The sequence below is a fragment of the Erythrolamprus reginae genome, chromosome 7 (genome assembly GCF_031021105.1).
Source record: "Erythrolamprus reginae isolate rEryReg1 chromosome 7, rEryReg1.hap1, whole genome shotgun sequence".
NCBI lineage: Eukaryota > Metazoa > Chordata > Lepidosauria > Squamata > Dipsadidae > Erythrolamprus > Erythrolamprus reginae.
The window spans coordinates 5,002,016-5,022,833 of NC_091956.1; the positions used below are offsets into that span (position 1 = coordinate 5,002,016).

A 20,818-nucleotide genomic window follows, 5' to 3' on the forward strand; every position below is an offset into this window, starting at 1 on the left:
TTCCCCCCAAAATCGGGCCCCAAAGCCTCGAAAACAGACCGGATACGTCATCGCCAAACTAATAATTTTAGCAAATAAATAACAAAAAAAATAATTATTGTTCATAAATAATTATGTTTATAAATATCAGTCTTATTCAATGGTGAGTACCAGCAATAATGGTGAGTAAATGGTGGTTAAGGGAATAAGAAATGGTAATTTAGGGGTTTAAAGTGTTAAGGGAAGGCTTGTGATACTGTTCATAGCCAAAAATGGTGTATTTACTTCCGCATCTCTACTTCGCGGAAATTCAACTTTCGCGGGCGGTCTCGGAACGCACCCCCTGCGAAAATCGAGGGAACACTATATAGATATTAGTAGTCAGATTCTGCTAAGCCCATTTATCATACTGTAATAATGAGGTTTTTTAAAATATTATTTTATTTTAATTTGTATAAACAACTCAAGGCACTGAATATACTTAATATTCCTCCTGCTCCTATTTTCTCCTCAACCACCTTGTGAGGTGAATTCGGCTGAGAGAAAAAGAGTGACAGGCCTAAAGTCACCAGCTGGTTTTCATGCCTAAGATGGAACTAGAACTCACAGTCTCCTGGTTGCTAACCTGTTGCCTTAACTGGCAATTGTTCAGCAATAGATATTTTTTGGCAGAGTTAATTTATTTATTAGATTTGTATGCCGCCCCTCTCCGAAGACTCAGGGCGGCTAACAACAATAAAAAGACAATGTAAACAAATGTAATATTAAAAATAATCTAAAAAACCCCAATTTAAAGAACCAATCATACATACAAGCATACCACGTATAAATTCTATAAGCCTAGGGGGAAGGGAAAATTTCAATTTCCCCATACCTGATGACAAAGGTGGGTTTTAAGGAGCTTGCGAAAGGCAAGGAGGGTGGGGGCAACTCTGATATCTGGGGGGCGTTGGTTCCAGAGAGTCGGGGCCGCCACAGAGAAGGCTCTTCCCCTGGGTCCCGCCAAGCGACATTGTTTAGTCGATGGGACCCGGAGAAGGCCAACTCTGTGGGACCTAACTGGTCGCTGGGATTCGTGCGGCAGAAGGCGGTCCCGGAGATATTCTGGTCCGATAAACTGGAGTCAACATGGAATAAATATAAACCGCTGGTGGTCTGGAATATCTATTTTATAATTTCTTTCCTGAATCTTCTAGTTGATATGGTATGGTTCCCTGGGGTTTAAAAATCTTTTGGTTTTGTGAAAAATTGAGATTTTCATAACTTCTGTGAACAAATGTTAATTTCCTGGAAAAGGGGCAAAAACACATATTTTATTGAAAATGATTTTTTTTCCCCTGTGTAATATTTGCATTGGCACTTTTAATGTAAGATGTGCTTCAGACTTATTTAACACTTCTAGACATTGCCTTCCTAAAATGCATTGCTACATTCACTAGGGTGACCTTTGTTTCCACACAAAAATATATATTCTTTCTTCCTTTCTTCAGAGACACAGTTAATAAAATTACAATTCTCTTTATGGGCAAACACTGATTTGCCCTCCAACCTTTATCCAATAATTTTACTCCAGAAGAAATTACTTCATATGTAATCATAACAGAACCAGTACAGATCGGAGATTTTAGATACAGTATATAAAATATGGATGGTTTTATTTACATCCGCCTTGTTTTAAATTACAGGTCTTCAACATTTGTATAAATTTCATCTGGTTGGAAAATCTTGTCGGGACCTCTTTCTTTCTTATTTCTACTTCTTTTCTGATAAAACTTCTGCTTTCTTATTTACTCAGATTATTTATTGATTGAATTCTATGCAGAGTTCGCTTTGCGGCGATAGGTCATCCTGATAGATTTTGTTTTCCATTGGGTTATCATATACATCTCTTCTCTCTCTTAATTTTCTCTTTTGACTTTTCAATAATTGGCTCTACCTCTCACTCCCCAAATCTTACACTTCCATTTCTTATTTGGCTTAAAACCCATCCTGTGTCTTGAGAAACATCTGGGCGATAGCCTATTCCAAAAAAATGTCAGCTTTGTCATCGCGAAGTAGCGTCGAAAACATGTCAGTTCTTTTCTTTTCACCTTTCATTTTATTGTCTCAGATTCTTCTTCCTGGATAAGAGGGGGTTATTTTTACCATTCTTTTACATCAAAACAAGACCCTCCTCATTAAAATCTCAGAAACGTGCTCCCTGTGAAGATTTTTGTTAGCCAAATCAACGATTCAATTTTTATTTTATTTTTGGAGTTCAGAAAGTTAAATTTGCACTAAGTTCGGGAATTTCATTCTCCGTCATTTCCTATTGAAAGCAAGCATTAAATTAGGTCTTGCAAGTGATTCTTCCACCTGTAATATTTGCTCAAGGCTTTTGACGTGGTTAAAGAAACGTCTTTCTTTTAAGGCTCCCTATATGTGGAAAGAAAGAAAGAAAAGACAGAAAAATGCCATTGCTTTAAACCTTTCCTTCCATCTTTGGGACAACTCCCCGATTCTGATTGACAGCAGCCTAATTAAGGAATGGCTCCTTTAGACAGTCCTCGACTTACAACCATTTTTTTAGCAGCCGTTGGAAGTCAACAGCAGCACTGAAAAAAATGAGCTACAATCAGTCCCTCACATATAGGATAGTTACAGCATCGTGTGATCACCTTTGGTGACCTTCCCCAGTCAGTTTCTAACAAACAAAGCCAATGTAGAAAATTGCATTTGTTGAAGAGCAACAAACCTGATTAACAACTGCAGAGATTTGCTTAAAGACTGGGGCAAAAGAGGCTGTAAAATTGGATGTGACTCACTTGTTGTGAGCCGCCCCGAATCTGCGGACAGAGGTGGCATACAAATCTAATAAATAATAATAATAAAAATAATAATAATAACCACTGGCTTGCTCAGCAACAGAAATTCTGGTCACAATTGTAACTTGATGACCACTCACGAGTCCTCTGGGAGTTGGGTGGCAGATAAATTAAATTAATTAATTAATAAATACCTTTTACGATACAACCTTTATCGTTCAACTCACTGATTTGTTTAATGACAAAAGCAGTTCTCAGTTTTTAACATCTGGGACAATTATTAACTAGTGACAAAACCAAAATCAATTTGCAAAGAAAACTCAAACCCAACCCAAAAATGCGCAGAAGCAAAAAAACAAAAATATAGCCAACGTCCCCCTGAAAACAAAATGGCAATGCGTGATGCATGGTTGCGTATCACATTAGGGTTTTTAGTTGCATTTTAAATTATTAGATTTGTGCTATCATGCTTATGTTTATATCTATTCTGTGAGCCGCCCCGAGTTTTCGGAGAGGGGCGGCATACAAATCTAATAAATAAATAAATAAATGAGTGAATGAATAAATAAATTTATTAAATAAATACTTAAATTAAATAATTAAATTAAATTAAATTAAATTAAATTAAATTAAATTAAATTAAATTATTAAATTAAAAATAAATAATGTGCGGTGCCGAAAACTTGGCTTATGTGCAGAAGGAACAATCAGCAAAAAATAACCAATCTCCCCCCCCCCGAAAACCCCCCCTCCATGATGGCAATGCCAGAAACGTAGCTTCTGCACATGCGCAGAAGCAAAAACCAACAAAAATAGCAAAAAAAAAAAGGAAGTCAAAAACAAGATGGCGTCGTCCATGGACCAACACCAACAGAACTGGCTGCTTGAAATCACCACCAATTTACTACCAGTTCTACCGAACCGATGTCAACTGGAAGGAACCCAGTTCTGAATCGAACCCAACATTTCCATTGCTAAGTGAGACAGTTGCTGAGTGAGTTTTGTCCCATTTTATGACCTTTCTCACCACAGTGACTAAGTGAATCACTACAGTCATTAAATTAGTAACATGAAGGTTGTTAAGTGAATCTGGCTTCCCCATTAACTTTTCCTGTGGGTGTAGCTTGGTGGGGGGAGATCATGTGACTGAGTGGACATTGGCATCAGTGATGTCAAGTTGGCCACACCCACTCAGTCACATGCCCCCCCACTGAACCAGTAGCAAAGAGTTTTGAAACCCACCACTACTCCAGACTTTTTACTCGCTTGATTCCACTCCCATAGTCTCTGCCTGCCCTTCTACAGTACTCTCTTTTAAATTTTGTACTGTAACACTAATACAGTGATACCTCGTCTTACAAACGCCTCGTCGTACAAACTTTTCGAGATACAAACCCGGGGTTTAAGATTTTTTTGCCTCTTCTTACAAACTATTTTCACCTAACAAACCCACCGCTGCCGCTGGGATGCCCTGCCTCCGGACTTCCATTGCCAGCGAAGCGCCCGTTTTTGCACTGCTGGGATTGCCCTGAGGCTCCCCTCCATGGGAAACCCCACCTCCAGACTTTTGGGCTTGCACGCATTAATCGCTTTTCCATTGATTCCTATGGGAAACATTGTTTCGTCTTACAAACTTTTCACCTTAAGAACCTCGTCCCAGAACCAATTAAGTTTGTAAGACAAGGTATGACTGTATTTGGTTGCTTTTAATAGGCGTCATAAGGAAAACATAAGCAGAAATTCATATTAATAAGGAGATAAATTCCACAATCAATTAAACAGTAACTGCTTCGCTAAAACTACAGCACAGCCCCAGTTCTTTCGAAATTCCTGGAGATGTATAGGTTCCAACCGAACTATTTGAAACCTTTTGCAAATAACTCATTGATTAATTGACTATATCTGAGCTAGTTCATGAAATAAGCCATAAAAATCAAATGGCACGATAAGTAGTAGAGGAGATAAGTCAATGCAACTTTTAAAATATTATTCTGTTCATTCAGTTGTAATGTCTGATTGAACAACCAGCTCATTATGCGACATCTTATGTTTAGTATGATCTTAAAAGAATAAAAATGATCTATTGGGAGGGGGGGATGGATCGTGGACCAAAATTATTGCCTTCCAAAGAAGGCAAAATGGAATGTAATAAACGATTTTGCCCACTGGTATTTTTTTAGAAAGGAAACCTAACACAACTTCACAATGAATAGGAGGAAAATATGACATTATTCTTATTTAGCCACTCCAAGTCATTGAAGTTTGAGTGACATACACGTTTCATAAATTGTTATTAGTCATTGTTGCTCCTGGAATTGTTCAGCGTAGCTCAATACTTAAAAAGTAAAACAGGCCCTAAAATGTAGACTTAATATCAAAGGAGCATATTTTATTACAGGGACATTTTTATAAACCGTGCCTAAATATTGAATTAATGAGAAATCATAGGAAATATTATCCAGCACTATGTCCCTAGAGATCTATATGCATCTTTTTGTAACAGAAACATATTTATTTATCTATTAACTTTGACTCAAGAATTCCCTGGAAGAAGTGAAAACAATCTTAAGTAGTGTAACCGACAAATTAAATTAATTCATGATGAATTGCCCACCAAGAAAAAATAAGAATTTTGGGAAATCACTAACACTCTAATAACTTTTAATTTCCCCCCTTCCTTTCCACCATCCCCTTAATGTTATTATCCTTCCTTCCTTCCTTCCTTCCTTCCTTCCTTCCTTCCTTCCTTCCTTCCTTCCTTCCTTCCTTATTTCCTTCTTTCCTTTCTTTCTTTCTTCCTTCCATCCTTCTTTCTTTTTCTCTCTTTCCCTCCCACCCTCCTCCTCCCTTTCTTCCTCTCTCTTTCTTTCTTTCCTTCCTTCCTTCCTTCTTTCCTTCCTTCCTTCCTTCTTTCTTTCTTTTTCTCTTTCCCTCCCACCCTCCTCCTCCCTTTCTTCCTCCCTCTTTGTTTCTTTCTTTCTTTCTTTCTTCTGGTACTCTCCAGAAAACCAGAATATAGCTAGCTGCAGCTACGCAATCTCATTTCTGTTAAAGGAAATTTAGAGACTGAATGTTTGCTCACCGTTTGAGTTTATCAGGCCTAGTGTATGTATAGATATGTATATATTTATTTATTTATTGTGAAAATACGTTTTCCTTCTGGTAAGATGGCACCGGACTGATCTGGCAGGCTTGGGAAGAGTGATCACCCATGTCTCCATATGTTGACACCTCATGTTTCAAAGTGTGCTTTGTAAATCAGCGGATTCCGTTCAACTTACTCCCTCAGCACAGCTTAGCAATATCCATACATCAGTTTTAGAAAGGTTTAGAAAGAGAGCATCACCCGGCCCATCGCTGTTGGTGGGATGAAGATTCTCCATTTGCCCCTGCTGCCATCCATTAGCTCAAAATGATTGATGATCAAGCGTTTCCTCAGCATTCTCACCAACACATTCCATTTAGTTCTAACGCACAAGCACGCATGCAAATATTCGGAAATATTCAGAGCTCAGGGTCGAAAAGGAGGGGAGAAATCCTTGGGGCTCTTTAAAGTGGTGGAGAATAATTAACCCTTGGGACAGCTGGCCTCTTGAAGTCGTGGGTGCTCCGTCACTGGAGACTTTCAAGAAGAAATCGGACAGCCATTTGTCTGAAATGGTATGGAGTCCTGCTTGAGCGGGGAATTAGATTAGAAGATCCCTACACAATCCCTTTCGACTCTATTGTTCTATTATTTGCCAACATTTCATTACCAAACTAGGTAGCATTGTTGCCGTCTTGCCTCCATTGATTTTATCTGTTAATCTTTTTACCTGCTGTGTTAGGAGAGGGGCGGCATACAAATCTAAGAAATAAATTAATAAATTAAATTAATAAATTAATAGATTAATAAATTAATAGATTAATAAATTAATAAATTAATAAATTAATAAATTAATAAATTAATAAATTAATAAATTGATAAATTAATAAATTAAATAAATAAATAAATAATGTTGGGTTGGTTTTTTTTAAAAAAATGGATGCTTTTAATAATTTCCAATATTTGGGGTTTTAAGCCACCCAGAGTTCTTGGATGGGCAGCAAATACATTTCATAAAGAAATAAAGGAAATAGAATAAACATCGTCACACTGATGATGTTGCCTAGTTTGGAAATGAAATGTCTGCCCAGTAAATCACCACGATCAGAGAACACCAAAGAGTCCTCCTCCTCCTCTTCCTCCTTTTTAAATAAAACTCACTCCCTTCTAACACTGATGACGTTACCTCATTTGGTAATGAAATGTCACACCAAGCTCAGAGAGCACCAAAGTTCTCCCACACACCCCTGTTAAATGGAGTTAAGAAATCATGCCAAGCACAGTGGTACCTCTGCTTACGAACTTAATTCGTTCCGTGACCTGGTTCTTAAGTAGAAAAGTTTGTAAGTAGAAGCAATTTTTCCCATAGGAATCAATGTAAAAGTAAATAATGCGTGCAAACCCATTAGGAAAGAAATAAAAGCTCGGAATTTGGGTGGGAGGAGGAGGAGGAAGAAGAGGAGGAGAATAGTCACTGCCCAGAGCGAAGGGAACGTTTCTTTTCTCTGGGCGCTGGCAGAGATTTATTCCCTCTCCAAGTGCCCAGAGAAAGGAAAATGCTCCATTCACTCTGGGCTGCCCAGAGCAAAGGGAGTGTTTCTTTTCTCGGTGCTGGCAGAGGTTTATTTCCTCTCCAAGCGCACAGAGAAAGGAAAATGCTCCGTTTGCTCTGGGCTGCCCAGAGCGAAGGGAGTGTTTCTTTTATTTTTTTATTTTTTTATTCTATTTTTATGCCGTCCTTCTCCTTAGACTCAAGGCGGCTTACAACATGTTAGCAATAGCACTTTTTAACAGAGCTAGGCTATTGCCCCCACAATTCGGGTCCTCATTTGACCCACCTCGGAAGGATGGAAGGCTGAGTCAACCTTGAGCCGTTGATGAGATTTGAACCGCTGACCTTCAGATCTACAGTCGGCTTCAGTGGCCTGCAGTACAGCACTCTACCTGCTGCGCCACCCCGGCTTGGTGCTGGCAGAGATTTATTCCCTCTCCAAGCGCCAAGAGAAAGGAAAATGCTTCGTTTGCTCTGGACTGCCAAAACTTCCTTAAGAGCCACCGAAAGGCTCTTCTGGCAGCCCAGAAAAGCCTGAGATGGCCAGGATTAAAGGAGGAATGGCCGAAAACTGGCCAGGCCTTCGTGCCGCTCTCAAATATCCTGGGAAATTTTTCCAAGCTCGGTTTCTTAAGTAGAAAATGGTTCTTGTTACAGCATTTTCTTTCTTTTTTATTATAAAATAATGTTTATTGGTTATATACAAATATATACAAAGAGACACTACAAAACAGTGTTGACAAGACAAGGTGTTCATATCATAAGCATCTGATCATTGTTTCCAATGGTTCTTAAGTAGAGGTGCCACTGTATAAAGGATTTCCAAGCCATCGCATTAGTATAAGATCTACAGAACTGGAATTAAAAGGAAGAGATTGTATCTTTCTTTTATCCTGATTAAACAGACCTTGAGATCTGTAACCAACCCGAATCTCAAATTATATGGACTGGAATGGAAGATAAACTTTTTCCCTTCCAAATGAATTCACAGGCAAAAGTTGCTCCGGGTCCTTTTCCTACTAAGGATCTGTACTATTTTTCCGGATTCACCCAACCGTGATTGAGCTAAAATAACAGTCGTGCATGTCAAGCTCTCAGTCACGTCATGGACCGCTGGTGGCTGATGTGTGAAGATGCCATATGTTGTTTCACGGAAAATTTTATTTTCTTTCTTTATCTGCCAGACAGATAAAGACAGACAGAAAACCGGTTTTGTCTCCTGAATTAGGATTGTTAGCGTAGAGTTCCACTCCTTTTAGATGAATAAAATACAGGCAGTCCTCGATTTATGACCAGAACTGGGAGCATAAATGCACAGAAGCAAAATCTCGCTGGGACATGCACATGACAGAGACCCAGCATGCCGTCCCCTACCATTCCGGTAGCAACCCAATACAGTGGTACCTCTACCTAAGAAGGCCTCTACTTACAAACTTTTCTAGATAAGAACCGGGTGTTCAAGATTTTTTTTGCCTCTTCTCAAGAACCATTTTCCACTTACAAACCCGAGCCTCCAAAACTGTAACCGGAAAAGGCAGGGAGAAGCCTCCTTGGGGCCTCTCTAGGAATCTCCTGGGAGGAAACAGGGCCGGAAAAGGTGGGGAGAAGCCTCTGTGGGGCCTCTCTAAGAATCTCCTGGGAGGAAACAGGGCCGGAAAAGGTGGGGAGAAGCCTCTGTGGGGCCTCTCTAGAAATCTCCTGGGAGGAAACAGGGCCGGAAAAGGCAGGGAGAAGCCTCCGTGGGGCCTCTCTAAGAATCTCCTGGGAGGAAACAGGGCCAGAAAAGGTGGGGAGAAGCCTCTGTGGGGCTTCCTCTTCTCCTTCCACTTCCCCTTGTTCCTCTTCCTCTTCCATTTGCCTTTTCTCTTCCATTTCCCCTTTCTCTTCCATTTACCCTTTCTCTTCCTCTTCCACTTCCCCTTCCATTTCCTCTTCCCCTTCCACTTCCCCTTGTTCCTCTTCCACTTCCCCTTGTTCCTCTTCCATTTCCCCTTCCTCTTCCCCTTCCTCTTCCTCTTCCATTTCCCCTTCCCCTTCTTCCTCTTTCTCTTCCATTCCCTCTTCCCCTTCCTCTTCCCCTTCCTCTTTCACTTCCCCTTGTTCCTCTTCCATTTCCCCTTTCTCTTTCTCTTCCCCTTCCATTTCCCCTTCCTTTTCTCCTTCCACTTCCCCTTCTTCCTCTTTCTCTTCCATTCCCTCTTCCCCTTCCTCTTCCCCTTCCTCTTCCCCTTCCTCTTTCACTTCCCCTTGTTCCTCTTCCATTTCCCCTTTCTCTTTCTCTTCCCCTTCCATTTCCCCTTCCTTTTCTCCTTCCATTTCCCCTTCCATTTCCCCTTCCATTTCCCCTTCCTTTTCTCCTTCCACTTCCCCTTCCTTTTCTCCTTCCACTTCCCCTTCTTCCACTCCCATTTCCCTTTTCTCTTCCATTCCCCCTTCCTCTTCCACTTCCCCTTCCTCTTCCCCTCCCCAGGCCTGATCTCCTTCCTCCTACAATAGGGCGCCATTTTTCTCTTGCTCTCTCTCTCTCTCTCTCATACACATTCTTTCTTTTCTGTATCTCTCGGAAATCAGCCTGGAGGTCAAAGCACTTTCACTACCTTTTATGAGGTAGAGTGTGATGTCATAGATGGGGGCAGGGCTAGTCAACTTTCTACCCACCTACCCACCTGTGCTGAAGGAGCGACACTTGCAAACGGAAGTGGGGACTCTTCCATGGTGAGTAAACCTTGTTTTCTAAACTATGCCTTTCCGTCCAAGGGGGAAACCGGATGCCGTTTGTAAGGGGGTGCTCCTTTAGAGGAGGGATTTACTCCAATCCATAACGGTGGTGTGGTTTCAAATTGCTGGGAGTCTCAGTGGACCTTGTATTAAATCAATGTTGGCTAATATTCCAACATTTAAATGAAGAATCTATATTTACGGCAGGAGGATGTTCCTGAGTAGCTCAAAACTTTGGTTGAAGAAACTTCAGGATTTAAGTTAAGTCTAATATTAGCAATTTAATATTGAAAGATGTAGAGCATTTTTTAATGGTGGGTGCAATATGTTTTAATGGAAAGTTGCAAGGCATTATTTTTAAAATTGTGGGTGTGTTTTATTATTGGATTTATATGCCGAGGATTTTACTTATGTGTTTCTTCTCCCATCCATATATTATAGTGGCTGCTGGCTTTTAAGTTATTCAGATAGGATGTTTCCTGTTAGTTCTGTCCCTGATTTGTTCTATAAATCTGAATTTGCTGGGGAAAACCAGGCAGAGCTGAAGGCGGAGTTAAGGGCATCATCAGTTTGAAGTCATTAAGTTGTCACAAGCAGCTGCAAATCTACACACATCACACCTTAAATTCTGTTGACTCTTACCTGGCACAGATTCAAATTTGAACTTCAGGTGACTTGGTGAACGTCAGGCACAAAGGATTTATTTATTTATTATTTATTTATTTATTTGATTTTTATGCCGCCCTTCTACTTAGACTCAGGGCGGCTTACAACATGTTAGCAATAGCACTTTTGAACAGAGCTTCGTCCAGTCAACGAAGCAGTGGAAGTGATGTGCCGGTGCCTGGAGGCTGTTGGGGTCTGGATGGGTGTCAACAGACTCAAACTCAACCCGGATAAGACGGAGTGGCCGTGTGTTCTGCCTCTCAAGGACAATTCCATCTGTCCATCCATAACCCTGGGGGGGGAATCATTGACCCCCTCAGAGAGGGTTCACAACTTGGGCGTCCTCCTCGATCCACAGCTCACATTAGAGAACCATCTTTCAGCTGTGGCGAGGGGGGTGTTTGCCCAGGTTCGCCTGGTGCACCAGTTGCGGCCCTATCTGGACCGGGACTCACTGCTCACAGTCACTCATGCCCTCATCACCTCGAGGTTCGACTACTGTAATGCTCTCTACATGGGGCTACCTTTGAAAAGTGTTCGGAAACTTCAGATCTGCAGAATGCAGCTGCGAGAGCAATCATGGGCTTCCCCAGGTATGCCCATGTTACACCAACACTCCGCAGTCTGCATTGGTTGCCGATCAGTTTCCGGCCACAATTCAAAGTGTTTGTTATGACCTATAAAGCCCTTCATGGCATCGGACCAGAAGATCTCCGGGACCACCTTCTGCCACACGAATCCCAGCGACCGGTTAGGTCCCACAGAGTTGGCCTTCTCCGGGTCCCGTCGACTAAACAATGTCATTTGGCAGGCCCCAGAAGAAGAGCCTTCTCTGTGGCGGCCCCGACCCTCTGGAACCAGCTCCCCCCAGATATCAGAGTTGCCCCCACCCTCCTTGCCTTTGGCAAGCTCCTTAAAACCCACCTTTGTCATCAGGTATGGGGAAATTGAAATTTTCCCTTCCCCCTAGGCTTATAGAATTTATACATGGTATGCTTGCATGTATGATTGGTTCTTTAAATTGGGATTTTTTAGATTATTTTTAATATTGTCGTCTGGTGGCCCCCAGGGTAAGAGCCTTCTCTGTGGTGGCCCTGACCCTCTGGAATCAACTCCCCCTGGAGATCAGGACTGCCCCTACCCTCCTTGCCTTTCATAAACTCCACCTCTGCTGTCAGGCATGGGGGAATTGATTTCCCCGGGCCGTTCCATTTTATGTATGGTTTGTTTGGGATGTGTGATTATTTTTATATTAATGGGTTTTATTACGGGGTTTAGTTTTATATATCATATTCGACTTCTTTTTATTGATTGTATCTTTTTGTATTTGTATTATATTATTATGTAAGCCGCCTGGAGTCCTTCAGATTGGGCGGCATAGAAGTCGGATGTATGGATGTATGGATGATGGATAGAAAGATAGATTAGATAGATGGATGGATGGATGGATGGATGGACAGACGGGATAGATAGATAGATAGATAGATAGATGATAGATAGATAGATAGATAGATAGATAGATAGATAGATAGATAGATAGATAGATGATGGATAGATGGATAGATGATAGGAGATTCTATCAAACCATAAGTAAACCACCTCTGAAGATGAAGTTTGAAAGATGTGGGACATTTTTTTAATCCTTCTTGAATTAGTGGGAATCACGGGTGGCTTCTCTTTGGACAAGGCGTTATCTAACTGCCCTTATCTGACCAAGGGTTGTCAAGGGGGCTTGCCACATACACAAGTTTTCATACCTAAGGCGAGACTAGAATTCACAGACTCCAACTGATTGACCAATGTCAACCAGCTGGCTTTGTGCCTAAGGCAGAGCTAGAACTCACAGTCTTCTGGTTTCTAGCCTGATCCCCTAACCCAGTGGTTCTCAACCTGGGGGTCAGGACCCCTTTAGGGGTCGAATGACCATTTCACAGGGGTCACCTAAGAGCCTGAGAAAAAAACAAATTTCCCACACTGTTAGGAATTAAAGCATCTGGCGCCTTGGAACATATATTTACAATCCGACCAATCAGGCGTTTACAGTGGGAGTGTCCCTCTGACCTTCCTGCCAATCAGCTTCAAGCTCTGTTGGGAGAATTGACGCTGGACTTATGGCTGGGGGTCACCACAACATGAGGAACTGTATTAAGGGGTCGTGGCATTAGAAAGGTTGAGAACCACTGACTAACCATTACACCAGTGAAGGGCTGTAAAAAAAAAAAAAAAAAAAAAAGGCTGTGGGCGTGGCTTATTGTGTGGGTGTGGCTTGATGGTCATCTGTCCAGGTAGAAGTGGCTTGCTGGCCATGTGACCAGTTGGGAGTGGCTTGAAGCTCATGTGACTGGGTGGGAGTGGCTTATCGACCAAGATAAGTTTTCAAATAGGTTCTTGGACTCTTTTTCAGTTGATTAAGTTAAGTTATTTGAATAGCCACAAAAAAGACAAATGATAGCATTATTTGTTGCTTCACATCTCAAGGTTTTGTAGTAGGATAACAGATTAGGCAAGTAGCTCAATTTTCTTTCATTGCTATAAAAGTTCAGTTCTAGATCCTGGTTAAAATGATTAAATGTTTTATGGGTAAAAACACACTATTTAATTATTTCCTATTTTAAAAGTAATCCAGGATCATACTAAGGTACCAGAGAAGGAAGGACAATAAAAAAACTATTTAATATTTAATAAATAGTGCATAAACTTACTACCTCCACTGCGTGTGTGTGTCCCCCCTCCATGGGGCTGGAAGCCCATTACTACACTTATTTTTTCCCCTAGCAAACCAAAGTGGTGAGGTCTTGCAATGTTTTCACCCTTGCCTTCTGTTAGCCCTGCATAGCAAACAAAACTTATTATCGCTATAACTATTTGTTATTGTTTCAGATGTTTATTCCCCTCTTGAGGGATAAGGGTTAATTAATCATTTCACCCTTAAATCCCACTTATTCCCCTGTCTTTTTTGTATGCCTAGAGAAGAGGAAAGGAATAATTCACTCTAGCCAAGAGGCACCTTAAGGAATTTGGTTCTATGGGAAAGCTGAATCCCAAATACCCATCTGGAGTTAGGTGATCAGCAGAGAAACAATGCAAATATTTTCAAATTTTCCCTGGAATAAAATATCCTGTTCCAAGGGTACAGTTTGTTTGTTTGTGCGAATATACCTGCCTTTCTTTCTGTATCTTGAGAAAGTGTCAGACAATTAGATTTTAGGGCTCTTTTTCTTGAGCGATTAGCAACTTCATTGTAAATGACTCGCCTGCTTGCATTCAAAAGAGAATTAATACACCGTCTTTTTCCCCCCCCTACACACAAAACGCTGAAAAACACACAAGTTGCTTTAGCCTCGCTCGATCCTCTTTGGTAGGAAGAAAAGCTGTGAATTTTTAAAAAAGCAAACAGGTTTTAACAAATGGAAAGGATTAGTTTTTAAATAGAATAGAATAGAATAGAATAGAATTTTATTGGCCAAGTATTTGGACACACAAGGAATTTGTCTTGGTGCATATGCTCTCAGTGTACATAAAAGAAAAAGATACTTTTGTCAATCCTGTGGTACAACACTTAATGATTGTCATAGGGGTCAAACAAGCAATGAAAAAATCAATATTAATAAAAATCTTAGGATACAAGCAATAAGTTACAGTCATACAGTCCTAAGTGGGAGGAAAAGGGTAGAATAGAATAGAATAGAATAGAATTTTATTGGCCAAGTGTGATTGAACACACAAGGAATTTGTCTTGGTGCATATGCTCTCAGCGTACATAAAATAAAATATACATTTGTCAAGAATCATGTGGTACGACACTTAATGATTGTCATAGGGGTCAAATTAGCAATGAAGAAACAATCTATTAATAAAAAATTTAGGATACAAGCAACAAGTTACTGTCACACAGCCCTAAGTGGGAGGAAAAGGATGATAGGAATGATGAGAAAAACTAGTAGAATAGAAATGCAGATTTAGTAAAAAGTCTGACAGTGTTGAGGGAATTATTTCTTTAGCAGAGTGATGGCATTCGGGGAAAAACTGTTCTTGTGTCTAGTTGTCTTGGTGTGCCGTGCTCTGTAGCGACGTTTTGAGGGTAGGAGTTGAAACAGTTTGTGTCCTGGATGCGAGGGGTCAGTCAATATTTTCACCGCTCTCTTTTTGACTCAGGTCCTCAATAGAAGGCAGGTTGGTAGCTATTGTTTTTTTTCTGCAGTTCTGATTATCCTCTGAAATCTGTGTTGGTCTTGTTGGTGGCAGCACCAAACCAGACAGTGATAGAGGTGCAGATGACAGACTCAACGATTCCTCTGTAGAACTGGATCAGCGGCTCCTTGGGCAGTTGGAGCTTCCTGAGCTGGCGCAGAAAAAACATTTATTAAAGGGAACACAGTAGAAGAAGATAAGTCAAGGGTTTATTCCCTTTTATTCCTTATTCCTTTTTATTATTCCGTTCGCCTTTGGTGCCAACCGAGGCACGTTCGGCCCGTCAGAGCCAGCCTTCGCTGGAGACCTTGCTTGAAAATGCACCCTATTACTCAGAATAACAAAGTTGTTCCTTTGAACCTTGAAGGGAGAAGTTGAAGACCAAATTGAGACATCCAGCATAAATAGCTGCTAATTAATGGATAGGGAGGAAGGAGAATGAACTGACCCAAGAAGAACCACCGATCAGGAGGAGAATCCCCACTCCATGCTTCAAAGAATGATTTCGTCAAGGTCGTATGTAAATAAAATGGAGATGTCAACCATCAGGCAAGATCATTAATTTTAGATAATGGGGAGAAAAAAGGTGTAAAGACTGCAGGGGTTGAAGTATGATCTAGTTCGGTTTGCTTTATAATTGGACAGGTGTCTTTATCAACTTCCCACAGTCTGATCCCAGAACATCGGTGAAGTTCCAATTGTACATCTAGAAGTGATTCTACACAAACTCTAGCTATTCAGACAAAACTCCATCAAAGGACTCGGGATCAGAGTTGGGCTCCTCCGGGTCCCGTCGACTAAACAATGTCAGTTGGCGGGCCCCGTGGGAAGGGCCTTCTCTGTGGTGGCCCCAGCCCTTTGGAATCAACTCCCCCCAGAGATTAGAACCGCCCCCACCCTCTTTGCCTTTTGTAAATTGCTGAAGACACGCATGGGGGAACTAAGATACCCCCAGGCATATACAGTTTATGCATGGAACGATTGTGTAGCATGGTTTTAATGTTAGGTTTTAAATGTTTTTTAATATTAGATTTGTTTTTTTTAATATTAGATTTGTTATACTGTGTTATTTTGTTGTGAGCCACTCCAAGTCCACGGAGAGGGACGGCATACAAATCTAATAAATTATTATTATTTATATTTTTATTTCTATTTTATTTATTTATTACATTATTATTATTATTATTATTATTATTATTATTATTATTATTATTATTATTATTATTATTATGTCAGTACAACACAGCAAACAAGATCACTATGCTGGATTTCGTATTTCATCACCAGTCGGGCGCTTCCCAAGCACCTAGGACTGCGTGATGTAGCGGCGAATTATGTTTGCCGATCCCAGTAAAGCGGCCTTTTGCAATTGACAGATGGAGATTTTGTCAATTCCGATGGTTTTCAAATGTCTGCTGAGATCCTTTGGCACTGCGCCCAGCGTGCCAAGGACCACTGGGACCACTTTCACGGGCTTATGCCAGAGTCGTTGCAGCTCGATTTTTAGATCTTCGTATTTCACTAATTTCTCTAGCGGCTTCTCCTCAATTCTGCTGTCTCCTGGGATTGCAATGTCGATGATCCATGCTTTCTTTTTCTCCACAATCACAATGTCTGGTGTGTTATGCTTCAGAATTCGGTCAGTCGGAAGTCGGAAGTCCCACAGTAGTTTTGCTTGCTCATTTTCGACCACTTTTTCGGGCTTATGATCCCACCAGTTCTTTGCCAGTGGTAAATGGTAGTTCCGGCACAAGTTCCAGTGGATCATCTGTGCCACAGCATCATGTCTATGCTTGTAGTCTGTCTGTGCAATCTTTTTGCAGCAGCTGAGTATGTGATCGATTGTTTCATCTGTTTCTTTACAGATTATTATTATTATTATTATTATTATTATTATTATTATTATTATTATTTACTAAAGCCTGGTATGTGGGGAAAAAAATCAGTAATATGGGAATTGTTTATCCTTGGGGGTTTGGGTGGGTCAGTGGAGGGTTTCCCGAGTAACCTATAACCCTGGGATTGGCACATCCACCTATCAACCAAGTCAGATCCTGGTTAGCATCCGAAACCAGATAAAACCAGCCAGCTGCTAGCTGCTGCCTGTGCTGTCATCCTTCTCATCATGTCACAATTAGAAATACGGAGGTGGTTATTTGAGTGTGCTTTGAATTATACAATGCACAAATCTGGTGTCTGTTTTCCAGACACATCTGCTGTCTCTCCTGCCCCCAAAGAGTAGCTTTTGTGCAGCTCCAACGAAACAAGACATCCATATAATTCCCTTATGTTTACTTCATTACCTTTACACCAGGATTTAGAAAGTGTTTTACAGACCAATTCTGGGGCAGACATCCAAGACTATATTTTGAAAAAAAAGTCTCTATTGGGGGGGCACCATCAGGCAAGCAAGATCCATGCAGGAAGCCGTTTGTGGACTTTCTGGGTGTTATATTATTGTTGTTGCTGTTATTATTGTCAATACAGCACAGCAAACGAGATCACAATGCTGGATTTCATATTTTATCATCAGTTGGTCACTTCCCAAGCACCTAGGACTGCATGACGTAGCAGCAAATTATGTGTGCTGATCCCAGTAAAGCGGCTTTTTGCAATTGACAGATAGAGATTTTTTATTATTATTATTATTATTATTATTATTATTATTATTATTATTATTATTATTATTATTATTTAGACTTGTATGCCACCCCTCTCTGAAGACCCGGGGCGTCTCACAAAATACAAAACAATATATATTATTTATTGTTAGATTTGTATGCCGCCCCTCTCCGTAGACTCGGAGATATACAAATCTAATATTTATGATTTGATTTGATTTGATGTGATGTGATTGTGATGTGATGTGATGTGATTTGATTTGATTTGATTTGATTTGATTTGATTTGAATGCCGCCCCTCTCCGGAGACTCGGGGCGGCTAACAGCAATAATAAAACAACGTACAATAATGATCCAATTAATACTGAAAAAGATTAAAAACCCATTAATATAAAAAACCAAACATACATACAGACATGAAATTGTAAAGGCCCACAGGGAAAGAGCATCTCAATTCCCCCATGCCTGGTGGCAGAGGTGGGTTTTAAGTAGCTTACGAAAGGCAAGGAGGGTGGGGGCAATTCTAATCTCTGGGGGGAGTTGGTTCCAGAGGGCCGGGGCCGCCACAGAGAAGGCTCTTCCCCTGGGTCCCACCAAGTGGCACTGTTTAGTTGACGGGACTCGGAGAAGACCCACTCTGTGGGACCTAACCGGTTGCTGGGATAGTTAAATAGTTAAAATAGTTAATAGTTAAAACTGTAAGCTAAAATCCCATTATATAGATGGTTATCAAAAGCTTTTGAGTATTAGTTTTGTCTGTGAGGGTAACTGTTGACTACTTTTATACTCTATATACTTTGTCACTTCTTTAGGCTGTTTGGTCTAACACAGTGGTGGCAGTGAAGGGCTGCAAAAATTTTCACTACCACACTGCGGGGTTTGGTTTATTTTGTGGGTGTGGCTTGCCAGCCATGTGACCGGGTGGGAGTGGCTTGACGATCATGTGACCGGGGTGGCTTAAAGATCATGTGACTGGCTTAAAGGTGGCCAACTTTATGTCACTCACGTCGGGTTTGGGTTAGAGTGCCTGGCCTCTCCTCGCCTCAAAGAGATACAATTTCTTTATCTATTTACTATTTACTCATTCATTCATTCATTCATTCATTCATTCATTCGTTTGTTCAACTTTTATGCTGCTTACAACAGTGATAAAAATACAAATATATGTTATATATGTTCTGTTCGGAAATGCTGCGGAACGAAATGTCTTACTTTCGGGGGATGCCTTATATTAGGCAATTCTACAAAACCTCTCCTGTGTCTTACTTTCAGGGGTGACTTATTTTCGGGGAAACAGGGTAGTTCCATTTTAGGGGTGATAGTTAGCTGGAAGACTTTGATCTAATTATCGGGAGACCGGGAGTTGTAGCCCTGCCTTAGGCCAAAAGCTAGCTAAGTAACTTTGGGGCAATTGCCAGGAGAGAGTGAATTCTAGTTTTGCTTCAGCCATGAAAGCTGGCTGGGTGAATTTGGGTCAGTCACAGTGAGTTCCAGCCCCATTTTAGGCACGAAAGCAAGCTGGGTGCCTTTAAGCCAATCACTAGGAAATGGCAAGTTCTAATCTGCCTGAGATACAAAAGCCAGTGAGGGCAATCGCCGGGAGATGGTGAGTTCTAGTCCCATCCTAGCGATACTTTGCCAGATGAGAGCTGGTGATTTTGAGCCAGTTGTTCTCATTCAGCCCAATCCACCTTGAAGGGTTATTAATTGTGGGGAAAATAGGTGAAGGAATGAGTATCAGTAAGTTTGTTGCCTTGAATTATTTATAAAAATATATTTTAATGAAATAATTATATATAAAAACAGGAGGGTGAGAGGGAGGAACAACAATGCGAGTCCATCACCAGCCCAATTCTTTCTCATACAACCATGCACATACACACTAGGAAGGAAGGAAGGAAGGGGGAGGGAGGGAAGGAAGAATGGAAGGGGAGGGAGGGAATGGATGGAGGGAGGGAGGAAAGGAAGGAAGGGAGAGGGAGGGAGGGAGGGAAGGATGGAGGGAGGGAAGGGAGGGAGGGAGAGGGAGGGAAGGAAGAATGGAAGAGGGAAGGAAGGGAGGGAGGAAAGGAAGGAAGGGAGAGGAAGGGGAGGAAAATGGGAGGGGAGGGAGGGAGGAAAGGAAGGGGGAGGGAGGGAAGCCAGAATGGAAGGGGAGGGAGGGAATGGAGGGAGAGAGGAAAGGAAGGGAGGGAGAGGGAGGGAGGGAGGAAAGGAAGGAGGGAAGGAAGGGAGAGGGAAGGAAGAATGGAAGGGGGAAGGGAGGGAGGAAAGGATGGAAGGAAGGGGGAGGGAGGGAGGAAAGGAAGGAGGGAAGGGAGAGGAAGGGGAGGAAGAATGGGAGGGAGGGAGGAAAGGAAGGAGGGAAGGAATGAAGGGAGAGGGAGGGAGGGAGGAAAGGAGGGAGAGAAGGAAGGAAGGGAGAGGGAGGGAAGGAAGGAAGAATGGAAGGGGGAGGGAGGGGAGGGAGGGAGGAAGGAAAGGAGGAAGGGAAGGAAGGAAGAGAAAGAAAGGGAAAAAAGAAAGAAGGAAGGGGGGAAAATCTACAGGTGGATTCCATTTATTCTTATCTCTTAGCATTTCAAAATTCCATCAACATGCATTTCCGTCAACAGGCTTTTAAGGTTTCAAAGGTAAAATAGCCTTAGCATCCGTTTATTATCGCTAATATCATCGGGGTTCTGTTTTCTTTTCTCTTGAAATATCACTAACTGCCTAGAGTACTCATTGGAGGAGAAAGGCAGGGATTAAATAGAAATAAAATGAAATGTGGTCTCTCTGCGGATGGCGTTGGAAGTGAGTATCTCTTAATTCATTACGGCTCCTTTGCACAGGTGTGGGTTCAAGCACATCTCCCTTACAGAAAATTAATCAATAAACTCCCAAACTCTGCAAATAGACATTTGCAGCAGGTTCTTTCAGTTCTGTCACATTTGCCTTGCAGAGGTTCTGTTTTACGGGGACAGATTTGAGTAAACCGCTTACCGTATTTGCTGTCTGCAGTACTGCTTACTCCAATGTAAGCTGATAGAATTCATTGTGGCTTATTCCCAGGTAAAGCACCTGTCCTTTCGCCCAACCCCCTTTTGCCCTTTTAAAAAAGGAGAATCAAACAACACACAAACAGAATCAAGACAGCACTGATTGCATTTCTAATTTTGGCAAAAATTCCTTCTCCTCCATTTACAATTTATAAACGGAG

At 41.4% G+C, this 20,818-nt stretch overlaps 1 protein-coding gene across 4 annotated transcripts in view; it reads left to right on the plus strand.

Annotated features, from left to right (window-relative positions):
* The window catches only part of CTNNA2 (catenin alpha 2), a 361,600-nt gene that overhangs the window by 325,463 nt on the left and 15,319 nt on the right, over positions 1-20,818 (plus strand). For 2 of the 4 annotated variants that reach the window (XM_070756873.1, XM_070756875.1), the window contains exon 12: positions 9,992-10,135. The exons of the other annotated variants lie outside the window; for them this stretch is intronic. In XM_070756873.1, coding sequence (XP_070612974.1) covers positions 9,992-10,135 — 144 coding nt within the window. The remainder of the gene's footprint in view (positions 1-9,991; positions 10,136-20,818) is intronic. 4 annotated transcript variants of the gene reach the window in all.